Source organism: Galeopterus variegatus, unplaced genomic scaffold (genome assembly GCF_000696425.1).
Source record: "Galeopterus variegatus unplaced genomic scaffold, G_variegatus-3.0.2 Scaffold44, whole genome shotgun sequence".
Classification (NCBI taxonomy): domain Eukaryota; kingdom Metazoa; phylum Chordata; class Mammalia; order Dermoptera; family Cynocephalidae; genus Galeopterus; species Galeopterus variegatus.
Window position 1 is genome coordinate 793,851 of NW_007726155.1, and position 14,607 is coordinate 808,457.

At 39.6% G+C, this 14,607-nt stretch overlaps 1 protein-coding gene across 7 annotated transcripts in view; it reads left to right on the plus strand.

The window, feature by feature from the left end:
* The window catches only part of FOXP1 (forkhead box P1), a 569,779-nt gene that overhangs the window by 412,282 nt on the left and 142,890 nt on the right, over nucleotides 1-14,607 (plus strand). For all 7 annotated transcript variants that reach the window (XM_008571751.1, XM_008571756.1, XM_008571760.1 and 4 more), the window contains one exon: nucleotides 10,460-10,561. In XM_008571751.1, coding sequence (XP_008569973.1) covers nucleotides 10,460-10,561 — 102 coding nt within the window. The remainder of the gene's footprint in view (nucleotides 1-10,459; nucleotides 10,562-14,607) is intronic.

The following is a 14,607-nucleotide window of genomic DNA, read 5'->3' on the forward strand; positions in this document are numbered from 1 at the left end:
CAGTGACCTTGGTACAGAGTGAGTATCAGGTTCTCATGAGACAATGTTTGTTTGTTTTTGTTTTTTCATCTTAGCCACTTGCTAGACTTGTAACCTTGAGCCAGTCACCGAGCCTCACAATCTCTGTTTTTCCACTTTAAATTGGGAATTCTAAAACTTTCCCCCTAACTCTCTTACAGATGGTGGGAATAAGAAATAAAATAATAAGTGTAAAGCAACTAACTTGCACAGTGCCTGGTACATAGTAAACAATTCAATACATTGTTTTTATTTTACTATCTTAACTGTAGGGAAGTTACTATGCTATACTGGCCTCTACATTTCTAGATGCTCCTCATTTCTTAAATTGTTACACACAGGTATAATCTTTGCTATTCTCAATAACTGCTTTAAGAAGTGTATATTATTAGCGATTATTAAAAAAAAAAAATTCCATTCTGGCAAACTGGCCAAAAGTGAATAATTCCACATTTTGGATTATTAGTCTTGTTTGAGCCTTTCCTGTCTTCTGATTTTTATTTCTTTTCTTTGTTTGTATCTCTGCTGGAATGTTGCTTCTGAATCATTTTCACTTTATGCTTTTTTGCCCAAAATTCAGGCAAGAGAAGGAAGGTATTTTGTGAAGCAAAGCAGTCATAGGTGCTGATTGCATCTTAGGGCATTCTGAGTGTGTGTGACTTATATTACAAGAATAAAAGGAATACAGCATCATATTTGTGCAAGAACTAGGTTCAGTGTTACTGGTAAAGTTATGGAAAATACTTCGTTATTTGAGCATAATTCTAGCTAGATTCTTCTGCAAGCTTCAAAATGAGCAAGTCTCATTCCAAGGTACAAAAAGATGTGAATCTGAATTATTCATAGTATGAGTTTCTGGGCTGCACCCTCATAAAAGGCAATTACAGAAAACATTGGGTCAATACTGTGCGTTAATAGATTCCTTTGATTCATTCATTCTTACATTTGGTCCTCATATTTTCTACGTTGGGAACCTGGAGTTGGACTGGGCCAATGTATTTATTTTTAAACACAATCTAGTATTAAACAAGAGGAAACAAGAGTTTGATGCAGCATCCAACTTAACATTTTAGACATTTTCTAATAAACTTGACTTCTGTTTTACTTCATTGTAATGCTAATGTTGCCTATAGTCATAGCACCCCAGGCTGTGGTCTTGTCAACTTTCATGAGCTAAACAGGCTCAGGCTTGGGCAGTGCTTGAATGGAATTCCTCCAAAGACAATTCAGGTGCTGGAGACTTGGTGGTAGTGATTCAGTGTCTGGCACAGGCTCCCATGAGGAGCAGCCAGCCAGTGCCTCAACAAGGTGGTTATAGGGCCCTGTGTTAATGCGAGTAGGAGTAAGAGATTTTTATTTTTATTTTTTCACTCTTATGAGTGACTTCAGCCAGATTTCCTGACTGTAGCCATTAAACTTACTTTGCCTTATTTTGCCAGAGGATCACAGATATCCTTTTTTTTTTTCGGTCTCATGAAAATTCCTATCCTACATCTTCTTTGGTGGGAAGTACCCTCTACATGCCTTACAAATAAAAAAAGGTTATGCATACTTGCAAGGGAATACAGGGTTTGCTGTATCCCTTTCTGCTTCCTAGGTTTCCTTTGGGAGTGGGGCTTGTTGCAGAATGCCTCCTCCTGTCTAGAGTCTTCTGATATCTCGCTGTGTCCATGTCTCCTGTGCCTGGTGCATGGGATGGCATTGGCGCTGGCGAATCATGGTGTAGTACAAGAGTACTGTTGTACAATTCCGTTCTCTTTCATCCCAGTTCTTCTAAAAAATAAAGGAAAATGCAAGGATCATTTGCCATCTCTTCCTCCCCGCAAAATATACTCAAATAAATTGCCCACATTTTAAAAAAAAAAAACATCAGAACAAACCAAAAACACAACTCCCAGCCTACCTGTGCTCATGTCTTTGCAGTATTGGTTAAATTCCAAAGCAAAAGAAAATTGAGGGACATATGTAATAGGTATCTTAACAGTGCTAACCACTCCACCTGTAGTTTAAGGAATATAAAAGCGTATCAGTAAGGATATGTGAAACCTAGCGTTGGAAGTTGATCTAGAGAGAAGGTATAGGCTGCTGTGGGATGATACAGTAGCCCCAGTACTGGAGGGGATACTTTTGCATTGCCTCATCTCTCTTTCCATCCCCATCCCTACCCAGGGGTATGACACTGCCCGTGAACCCATGACCATATCTCCTTCTGCACTTAGGACAGTGATGTTAAGGAACTTTGACTTTTCTATTTCCTGTCTCTTTTGATTTTCACTTGAACACAATATTGCAATGCTGTAGAGGTGCAGCTGTCTCTGCTTCAATTTTTTACCATGTCTCTCTTGATACTGTCCCATAAACTCGTTTGAAAAGACCGTGGAACATTTTAGGAAATCCATGCAAAATGTCTTATCATAAGTATCTCCTGTTATTGAATGCCCTAAAATTGTATTATACTTTCTCCAGCTGTCAGAACTCTGAGGATGGAGGATGCTACATAGAACCTTTCCCTTTTAGGTCACTGATTCAAATCCAGTATCCTAATTGATCTAAGGCTTTGCTGTCTGCCCCACCTGCTTTTGGGGTTTCAGTCAAGTGAATTGACCACCAGTGAGTGCTCTGAGTGCACGCCCTTATCTGCAGTATCATAGAGTAGACCAAGCAGTGACTGGTTGTTACCCTCTGTAAGTTTTGATGGGGAAAGTGTTTTGTTTTTTACTTATGACATCAATAACATGGTTTGATGGTTTGCTGCAGTGTTTTCTTTTTCTGTTGTTTTTTTTTTTTTGGTCCTTTTTGAGACCGGCCGCTCCTCGCTCAGCCAGTGAGTGCTGTGAGCGCACCGGTCATCCCTATATAGGATCCGAACCCGCGGCGGGAGCGCTACTGCGCTCCCAGCACCGCACTCTCCCAAGTGCGCCACGGGCTCGGCCCTGCTGCAGCGTTTTCTTTCCTTGTGTCTCTAATATTTATACAGTCTCTGCAATCAGAATCTTTCCTTGGGCGTCTGTATTAGTCCTTTTTCTGTTTCTTGTAATAGAGTATTTATAACGAAATATAATTTATTTCTTATGGTTTGGGAGGCTGAGAAGTCCAAGGTCCAGGGGGCATATCTGGTGAGGGTCTTCTTGGTACAGAGTCCCACGGAGACTCAGGGTATCACATAAGAAGTGCTGAGCATGGGCACTTATTAATGTGCTCACCCACTCTCCTTATAAAGCCACCAGTCCACACCCATGATAACCCGTTAAACCATTAACTCATTACTCCCTGTATAGATTAATCCATTCATGGGGAATCAAGCTTCCACATGAGCTTTGGAGGGAACAAATATTCAGACTATAAAAGCATCTGATATTTTCATAATCACGCTGGAATCCCTGTAAGAGATCAGCTCACTTTTTCAGTGTCCTGTGATAACCAAGCACTCCATTTGTAAAATAGTATAATTCTTTAAAATTTAGTTTGGAGAACCTGCTGCCTTGGAATGCTGTTGATTCTGTATGAACACTTGTAGTACTGCAGGTCACTGTCAGTTCTTTTTTTTTAAGTGACCCACAGGCCTTCATTCCATCCTGCACTGGAGTGATTACTGTGTCTAAAGCAAGGAGGTGATGGAGTTTCCCTGCACACTCAGTCCTGGGTCTTGCTATAGAGCAATTGTCAGATCACATTAAATGATGAGCGCTTGTGTTAAGATGGTAGTGGGTTGCTGGGGCTGAAACAAGATAGCAAAGTAGTTTAGGGGGATAGTAAGGCTCTCTAGGGGGACTCAAAGTATATGTAGAAGATGAGAAATAAAGGACAGAACATGCCTTTTTCCTACTAAGTTTCCTATGCTGGTTTTTGTTGTTGCTGTTGTTGTTTTATTAAACTACCTTTTCCTTCCCGTCTTCCCCTCTTGCACTGTGGATTAGTCCATGAAATTATCTGAGAAACAGGTTTGATTTTGAGGGGTGGGGAGAGTCTAGGAAAAGAAATTAGAGGAAGGGTGGCTGACTCAGACCAGCCTTTAAGGCTGGAAATGGGACAACTTCTCAGAGCAGACAGGAAGTAACCAACACTCTCGACAGGCCAGTAAGGCACATGCTGTCTTTATTCTGGCACTCAGGATTTCACACTAATCTAAACTGCTATAAATTACCTATGGGAAGAAACACGTATTCAAAGTTTGCAACAAGTTTTAAACAGTTTCAGACGGAGGAGCACATAGATGTATTTTGTTTTCATGTCCCAGTTCCTTTGCAGAAAATCAAAATTGAGTTTGAGTTTGAAGAACAGCGAATTAATATTGTCCTTGTTTCTCAGCTAAACTCTAAAATTATTTTGGGGTACTGATTGAAAGGTGTACTTATATAAAATTCTCTCCAGTGGAATCTTTGCAAGTCTGAGAATACAGATAACAACTACGACAAGGGTTGGCAAACTTTTCCTGTAAAGGGCTGGATCGGAAATATTGTAGGCTTCCGAGGCCGTGCGGTCTCTGTAGAAAGTATTTAACTGTTTTGTAGCACAAAAGCAACCATAGGCAGTATGTAAGCAAATGAACTTGACTGTGTTCTGCTAAAACTTCAATTGTGAGATACTGAAATTTAAATTCCATATAATTTTTATGTGTCACAAAATCTTTTCTTTTTTTTTTTTTCATTTTTTCCCCAGCCATTTAATTAAGTAAAAACCATTCTTAGCTCATGAGCTGAACAAAACAGGTGTTAGACTGAATTTGATCCATGGGCTATAGTTTGCCGACCTGTGACCAAAAACTTTCCAGTTAGTCATATTTTTTTGAAGAACTGCATGTGTCAGTGCTTATCTTGGAGTTTGTCACCAATTGCGTTATGCAAAAAAATTTTTAAAGATTTTCTTCTACCAGCTTGCTTTATGTGTGTGTGTGTGCCTGCTCAAACCATATTTTATGTAAACTTGATGTTTTTTAAAATATGGTAAACATGTTTTTGAGCGTCGGCTACCTTGATAAACATGCTAAACATAGAATTACCTAGCCCCTAAAATATAAGCACCTGCTATGAACTTGAGATGTAAATAGCTCGAAAGTTGTAAACATGCTTATGTAAAACATAATTTGTAAATAACAGATGGCACTTATTTACTAAGAATGTGAAGGCACTGATGAAAATGAAGTCATCTTGAACCACTAGAATGGAAGGTGTGTCAGAAATGCCCAGTTCCCAGTTAGCATGAAAACAATGGCCTGCCAGACTAGTAACCAAGCACAAGTGTCACTGGCTCTCTCTTCAAACTCAGAGCTGGCTGTGGACTACGGCAGGCCCATCATAAGGCAACTCCAACCCCTTGTGCAGTGCAGATCAGGGCATAGACAGGAGCCCAGTCCACAGATGGAGGTAGCGTCTGCCTGCCGCCCCTTTCCTCTGCTTGCTTATAGAGCCATTTATTTTAGCCTGTTGAAGGAAAATAAATGTGATTGTGTGCAACTAGGCTCCAAGAGCCTGGTTTTATCAGTTGCCTTCGCTCTGTGACATCCTTGAACTTCATCTTTACGGTAATCAGAGCCTCACACTCAATACAGCTCCTCATTCTATAGTGCCAGGCAATTGTCACATCAGTTATAAAGGAAGTGTTGACTCAACCCAGCCCAGGAACTGCCACCAAGAGTAAAAGGTCTCTGGAGATGGAATTGGACCTTTTAAGTTACTTACATTAGCAGTTGGTCTGGAACTTGAGTCAGAGTTGATCCTTGCCTCTTTCATTTATTCGCGTGCTCTCTGTCTCTTGGTGTGGCACTCCCTCTCTCTCCCTCTCTGCTGCCCCTCTCTCCTTCTCTCCTTTCTCTCCCTCTCTCACACCCACACAAATGCATATCTACACACCTTTTTATTCTGTAGCCAAAGGTTCTAATTTTATCTTCAACTGGCATATCCTAAGGGACTTTTCTCCATTTGTGGTTGAAGTACTGTTATGGAAATAAGAAAAGTCCATCGTGTCACTCCTCAATTGTATTGGAATAAAGATAATCTCTGAGGTTTAGGCAGTGGAGTCTGAAAGGAAGGACATTAATCTGGTTTCGATGCATGTAACTGGTAAAAATGGCTGTCAAGCAATCATGTATGAGAAACACAGTGAACATAGGTCTCTGGTACAATTTCCAGAGGGGATTTCATCATTCTTTTCAGATTTTTCACTGATCAATAATGAACGTGATAATAAGCATTTTTTTACTTTCTCCAAGTGGTAGTTACCAGAGATTAATATTATAATGCCCAGGTATATCTTCGTACACACTAAAGTTTTATTTCCCCTTTTTGTGTGTGACATTTTAAAATTTAGATTGCAGTGATTTATATATCATGGAAAATTAGAAAAGAAAACACTCTTTAATGGTTGATTTCAAAGCACATTATAAGTTCTCATTAATTAGGTTTTAAAACTCTTGCAGAGACCTAAGATTATTTTTATATTCATTTAGTTATTATTGGGGGGGCCGTTTAATATTTTACTCCAAGGAAATAAGAATAAGAAAAGTCAAGAAAATAACATAAAGATGTTCATGGCTACACTATGTATGAAGAAAAACTAAACAACCCAAATGGCCCAACAAAAGAAAACCGCTAGAGCTATTAAAAAGAAAATGATAAGAATAGGAAGTATTGTTACACAAAAATATACACATGAAATGTTAAACGAAAGAAGCAAACTAAATAATCTGTCAAGACAGATTTTAATACATATAATGCATGCACAGACCTTAACAGTGATGGTGATCATAAGATGATTTTGAACGATATGAATTTATTATATTTATAATAAGATAATTCATAACAATTCCTATCAAAATGAATTGTTCTTTGCATAAATATTGTCTCTCCATCCCAAATATTTCAAGTTATTTTACCTGTTTGTGTTCATTTGGGGGCTGAAATTTGGAAGCCAATTTGCACATTTTCATCTTGTGTCATTCTCTGTTCAGCAGGTTAACTAAAATTTCCCTTGGCTTCATATAAGTTCCTAAACCTTTTCTCCCCTGTGCGTCTATCTTTGATTATCTTCTTTGGTGGGGCTCTGTATGAAATGACGTGAAGGAGCTGGAGTTTATTATGTGATTATGTAAGTTCGTATACCCCGTGCTGGATCTGAGGGAAGATGTTACACACATAAATGACTTTTTTGTTTTTCTTTAAACCAGCACATTAGTCCGAGGATTCCAGCAGCTAATTTTGAAATGCATGATCATGTGTAGAGCCAGCTCCGTAAACATTTTGTTGAAAACTTAGGTTTGTGTTCTATACTTTCTTTTGCTTATGTACATGTATGAGGGCATGCTCATGTAAGTAGTTGTGTTGTGAATGTTTGTCTTAAAGACACTTAATATCTTCCCTTTTGCTGAAATGAGTTGACTGCATAGCTTTTCTGAGAGTTGGTTATTTAAAAATTGAGTGCCTGTTCTCCCAATATTTGGTGAAACATGGTAAATTATGAGGCATGATTGTTACTTTGTTTTCCTGTGCCTTCTCTATTTTAGTATTAAATGTATGTAACGTTTTTAATCTTCACCACCATATTTTTCTCTGCACTATCTTTTCACTGTCATCTTCAGTCCGTCTGTCTGCCTCTCCACTAGCATGCAGATCCTTCTTTGCTGATCCGTCTATTACTCTGGGAACTATGATGGTAGCATTAAAAATATGTCACAGTTCCCTTTCCTACATTAAAAAGCCATAAAACCTTCATGGCAAATAGAAGCCAAGGGAACATATATAGTAAGAGGAGAGGCTCTTGCTCCTGCAAGCACCTTGCAAAGGGGACTATTTTTCTTATATGATATAAATGAAATCTTCACTCTGCCCACTTTTCCACCTACGCATGTACTGAGCGTCTCCAAGGAGACAAGGAAACCCGGAGTCCAGCGATGGTGAATCCTGAGCTGAGACAGCAGGCTGGAGGCTCAGGCAACTCTCCCAGGCGTCTTGGCTTCCAGATGCCCCTCTCAGACAGCCTCTTTTCTCGAGGCTCTTGCAGGCAGGCTTTCACAAATATGTCTCTCCCTCCACAGACGAAATAGCCTGTGCGTTACCTCCAAAGGGCTGGTGGTGGTGAGTTCTGTAGGCAGAAGGTGTCCCTGGGACAAGACGGATGGATGCAGTAGGGAGGTGGGACTGGAGGGTTCCACTTTGTCGAGATCTTTTCTTTGTCACCTATTTATCTGTGCTTCTGTTTCTTTGCCTTCCTTTACACCTCTTAAAAACAATAGTGTGACTCAACCTTACAAAGTGTCTTAAAAATATTCTTGTTAACAGCATTACAGTTATGAACCCAGTTTAGTGAGCTTGTCCTTTGAGGAGAAGTACTCCTCGTGCAGATTCAACATTTTTAGGCGTCTGCTCCTGAACAATCATCCTCTTGACCACTTTGTTTTCCCTTTTTCCTGAGTTCAATGTGCAGGAACCCCCAGGCCATCTTACTTTGCCAACACTCCACCTGTGTCACTGTAACATTTCTTGCACATATATACATTATTTCATTATATAAGTGAAGTGTCTGTTCTTCTTTGAGGAACACGCTACCGTCGTAAGTTTATTATGCTTACATTCTAAGACTACAGTATCTCGTCCTTTTGATATATTGACCACATCTATGTGTGCCTCTTCTTTGGGGCACAAATAGTTACCATGTAAAAATTGTTATTAATATAATCCCCAAGAAATCTCATTTTGTGTATTTAATGAGCATTCTTGATATCTCTTTCATGTGCACATTCTTGGTTCTCAGCTGAATTGACTCAAGAAACCAAACTTTTCATGTGATTTTCTAGCACAGTATCTGCAAACTTCAGTTTTCTGTTGCTGACCCTATAGCTCTCTTTGGAAAGCTGTGGCTAGCCATTACTCCTATTCTGAATTCTGTTCTTAATGAATAGTGAATGTCCTCATGAACAGTGAATGTCCTCATGAGGGTTTACTGATGACACTTTTTTTTTCTTTTTTACTCGAACTTTTCTTTTAAACACCACTTCTTTTTAATTGAGGTGAAATTCATGTAACATAAAATTAATAATTTTAAGAACAATTCAGAGGCATTGAGTACATTCAAAACGTTGTGTAACCACAACCTCTATTTAGTTCCAAAACATTCTTGTCACTCCAAAAGGAAACCCTGTACCCATTAAGCAGTTACTCCCCATCCCTTTTCCCCCACAGATTGTAACCCACAGTGTGCTTAATCTTTTTTTCCCTGAATTAACAAAATTAATTTAAAAAATAGAATTAAAATTTGTGGGCCTCATTCTTTATCTGTGCAACTGGGTCACCCTATAGCTAGGAATATCTCACTGCTTATACAAAGTTTTTGGTATAGTATATAATCAACCCTTCAAATCTCTCTCTTTTTAAAATTTATTTATTTATTATTTTTTTTCATTCTATGATATCGTTGTGGAGCAGTTGGGGGGAAGAGGAGAGGGAAAGAGGGGAGGACACAGGATGGGAGGAGGAGGAAGGCAGGGGGTCATGGTCAAGGCCCATGGCACCCCCATCATTCTGGCAGGGGCCACCAGGGGGCTTCCACTGGTGGCTCAGTCTTGGCTAAGCTGGATACAGATGTCAGGGGGGCTGTGGCTGAAGCTCTTGGACCCCACTGCCCCAACTACTTGAACTTTTAAAAAAGATTGGTTGTCATATGTTTAACATTTTGGAGAAACCTCCTGTTTTCCTTTTACTTTTATCCTCAATTCATTTCCCAGTTTCTACCTTTAAATAAAAACCATCCCAGTGTTATAAGCTTGAAAGGGTTGTTTGTATTAGACATAACCAGTTTTGTTCACAGACACATAATGTGACCTTTAAGTTGACCAGAGGTCAGATTTGCTTTTTTTTTTTTCTTTCTCTCTTATTTAGTCCATTGAGGTCCTCCTAGGTATGTCTCATCTGTTTTTCCCAAATAACCATGCTTTTCCCGTAGACCACCTTTCAGCCCTTCCTCTTCATTCGGACTCAGATGAGTTGAAAGTGTTAGGAGGCTAACGAGTTTCTCACACTGGAACCTGGAGTTGCCAAGTTTCCCCAAGAAGAATTGGGCTAGAGTGAAGTTGCCTCTGAAAAGGGCCCATTTTTTGTCTTCTAAGTTTCTGTCTTTGCTCACATCCCTCCTAACCTCTCTCTACTGTCCTTCCTCAAAGTGCCAATCACTCATACTCCCACATTTTATGTCAGGTTTTTGGTAGGACTAAAGTGTCTGCTTAGATGGATTGTTATGCTTGAAGATCCGTAGATGAAACTGGCCAAATCAAAGGAAATGTAAACAACTTCTGGAAAGTTTTCCAACTTAGGCTGGTGGGAAGTTCTGTTTGCTGTTTTATTTGCTTGGAAATGGAAAAGTCAGGACCCAGCCCTGAAGTGCACTTCCTGGAATCCTGTCTGTGAAGGAGACCCTGAACCATTGCAAATGGTTTTCTTGTTTTTCCTTCCAGGCACTTCAGGTGGCAAGACAGCTCCTTCTTCAGCAGCAACAGCAGCAGCAAGTTAGTGGATTAAAATCTCCCAAGAGGAATGACAAACAACCAGCTCTCCAGGTAATGATTCTTTTTTTTTTTTTCTTTTTTTAATTGCCATTGTACCCTTTGGGATAGTTGATAAGCAGATCAGAAGTGGATTGTGTCAAGAATTGCAAATCATGTAAGAAAATCTTCTGAAGAAGGTGCGTTTTTAGTTTACCAGCAGAGTATGACATTTTGGGGAAAATGTCTATTTAACCAAAATTTGTCTTGCTGGGAGTAAGAAAATCTACTAATTAGGCAATATACTAGGAGAAAGAGGAGTTGCAGGTATTGGGCTGCTTAGTAGGCAATGTAGGTTACCAGTGAGAAAAATTCCATAGAACTGAGAATTGTCACCACATTCTCTCATGATGGGTCTAGAAATGGGACACATGCCACACACTTTACTTTAGCACAGTAGTTCTCAGCAGGGTGATTTTGCCCCCCCAAGGGACTGTGGGATGTGTCTGGAGACATTGTTGGTTGTCACCAGGGGAGCAGAGGTATACTGACATATAGTAGGTACAGGCCAGGGATGCTACCAAACATCCTACAATGCACAGGACTGTCGCCCATAACAGAGAATTAGCCCCAAATGTCAGTAGCATCAGTAACTGTTACTGGGCCTGAGGAAGATGTGGCATTTTTAATATTATACCTTGTAATACATATAATATATACCCTGTTCTTCAGTGGATGTTTTCAGAATGTTTCTGAATCATTAATAAGAAATGGTGAGCAATTTTAATGTGAAGATGCCAAAAAAGGTCGTTTTTGCAACTTCTCTTTTTGGGCATATTGAAGGCAAGGAGTTACTGGAGTAGAAGAAGGAGTGAGTTCATAAAAATCTAATTTGGATTATTATTATTTTTTTTTTCTAACCGGTAAGGGGATCACAACCCTTGGCATGGTGTGGTCAGCACCACGCTCAGCCAGTAAGCGCACCGGCCATCCCTATATAGGATCCGAACCCACGGCCTCAGTGCTACCAGCACCGCACTCTCCCGAGTGAGCCATGGGGCTGGCCCCTAATTTGGATTTTTGACTTGGAGTAGAAAATTATAATGGAAACTTCAAAGAACCTTGACTTTGTATATTTGTGCTCCCATCAAAGATAGGGCAGTACTTGGAGGTAGTAGGTGGCTCAAACTAGTTTCATAGCTGGGGGTGGGCATTCCCAGCATGGGAGGATAATGACGAATTTCTTATAATGAAAATTTTGGTACAGAATCTGTAAGCCGTATCAATTAATTTGATCGTAAGTTCAACCTGAATTCTAGTTTGCGTTGACTTTTCCCAGGTCAGGGTGAACACTACCAGTTCCAAAATTATCCTACAAAGATCAAACTTGGGGACCAAGTTCTAGTTCTTCTACATCTACTTGGGAAACTGTCACTCTCCAGGAAAAGTTCAGCACTATAGTGACACTTTACTGGAACAATTGAATGACAATGTGCACTGTTTACTAACACTTCTGAAAACAGTTATTTGGTAAACCATCACCAATCTGTATGCCTTTTAATGTGTGCACATGCAGGGGACATTTTTAATGAGGCACAGTGCCATTGAGGACTGGTGTCAGGTGCTATAAGAAGTGCTTTGTTGTGCAGATGTCTTAAGAACAGCTCTGGAGGATGAAATATGACTGTGTTGACCTTTCAGCTGTGAGCTTATTTGTCAGGATTCAAATAAGTTGAAAGGATCAAACTGAACAGTTTCCGTAGTCAGACTGGGAATTGTGTTTCAGAGGTCAGCAGCGGAGGCCACATTGCAGATTCCATAACATAGCCAATTGTTGGTACATATTAAAGTACCAGGGCATCTCCTGCAGACAGAGACACAATTAAAATTCTAATTTATTAATGTATACAGGGAGCTAGCCCAGCCTGTCACTCAGTGATTCAAATGACTGTCCATTCTTTTTGCCTCTCTCTTGGAGCTCTCACAGCCTTAAAAATACTGCGAGTCCTCTTGAATTTATCAGACCTCAAGTGCATTGGAAAGATGAAAATATGTTATTGGGGGGGGTAATCTTACACGTAGTAGAGCTTTGGTTAGAGGTAATAAAAAAAAATACACACATACACAATCTGTCTGATCGCACTGCTCTTCAGTATTGAATACCATTTGTGGCTACTTGCATTTTTAAAGCATATGGCATTTTTAGGTAACTTCTTTTCCAAGACTGAACAAAGTTCTTTAGGGCTAAATATAAGAAGGAGTGTTTTAGGGGATTTCCTTTTGAGCACTCTTTTTCTTCTTGCCTGTAGTAAGGTTTTCAGCCACCATGCAGAAGAGTATGATGGGAGACTTTATTTTTCTTGGCAAGGACAGTGTCAAAACCAACCTAACACATTCTGCTAAGAGCTTCAGTCTTTGTAAAAAGTGGGGGAAGTGGGGGTCATCTTGAATGCTGGTTTTGCTAAAGAAGATGTCTTGAGTCCCTTTCTATCCCCCAAGTGGGGGAGTTGATAAGCAGAAAATTTAGACCAGCTTTAAGTTGGCTGGAGGGAAAAGGGGTGGGGAGGGTTGGTTGACGTGTGTGTGTGTGTGTGGGGGGGTGTTGGTTGACTCTGTGTGTGTGTGTGTGTGTGTGTGTGTGTGTGTGTGATTGTTGAATGTCTTCTTAGTTGCCTGGTAGGGTCGTGCAAATTCAGTAAGCTTTATTAGGTTGGCTGGCTTTCCACAAACGGAGAGGAGAAATTACTCGCCTAGGCCATGTGGTATATTACCTTGTTATAAAAATATGTGTATAAACTTGGTGATTCACAGAAGGAATAACCTTCACATTTCAGTGTATCTTGCCATGCCGTATCCTTGCTGGGGCATCTCAGCTGGAATAGCTCTGAAATGAAAGGGAAATCCTACAGCAAATCTTAGCAGTGTTCATCTCTGATCTTCTTACCCTTGGTAACTACATTGAGAGACCTATTTTAGCAAATTTCAGATCTTCTGCATAGAGGAGGGTTTGACAGAGAAGAGGATTTGATCTGCTGATAGCTTAAGAAAAAAAAAAAGAAAGAAACCCAAATCCCCAAATATACTGTGACTCATATTTTAAGCATATCTCACACTTCCCTGCTTTATGTTTGGCAGCGCTCTCCAGTTTCACAGGCTGATGATACAAACAAAAGAAAATGGAAAGTTAGAGAAGGCTATAAGTGGTTACTAGATAGAGATCATAAAATATAGTCAAACATCACCAATTTGGACTAATTTCAGGAAGACAAGAGTAAAGAAGAGAAGTAATGCTCTTTGCAGATACACACAGTGAACCAAATCTAAGCTGGCCACGTTTGTGGGTGATGCTGTGGCTTATTAATGAAGGCATTAATAGGGTATAGGTATTGCTTCTGAAGTTCATGAAAAATATTCTACTTAGTAACTTAATTTGCCTTTTTACTTGGTCTATTAATTTGCTTTGCAAATTTTTTATGAATGATACAAATGAAAATCGAAAATTGGCCCCAGTGTAAATTCAGAATCAGGATGATCTGAATTAATTAAGTACAACTTGGTGAATGTTTCCAGAACAGCCACAATATGTTGGGCATTGTGCCGGTGTTCATACAATACAAAACTGTAGAGGGCATAAACCCTGCCTTCAGGATGCTTATGAGTGATGCTGATGCTTTTTTGCTGCAGAAAGAAAACTATAGTTGAGTAAAAATAGTAGGCCCTCTTTTATAAATATTTATGTACTTCTGAAGATTGCTTAAACAAGTGAAATAAATGCTTAACAGTGCAGGTGTGCTCATAACCTCGAAAATGTGTAACTTTACTGGCTGAAGATTAATTTGTGACTAGATGAGCAATTTTATTGATCAATTTTTGGAACTTTGACCACCGTTTCTGGGTAGTAATTCATTTTGGTTCTTTAAGCATTTTAGTTGTTGGCACGAGTACATAAACTGGAAGGAAATCAAATGACACATTTTCTCCTAAGAAAGTAAAAGTACATGTGTATTCTGGCAACACTGAAGTTAGGAAAGAAAGTAAACCTTATGTGTTGCTTACAGTGGAAAGCTGACCACAGTTTCAGGACATCTATAAAGAATTTGAACTTCAAGCCAGTCATCTGA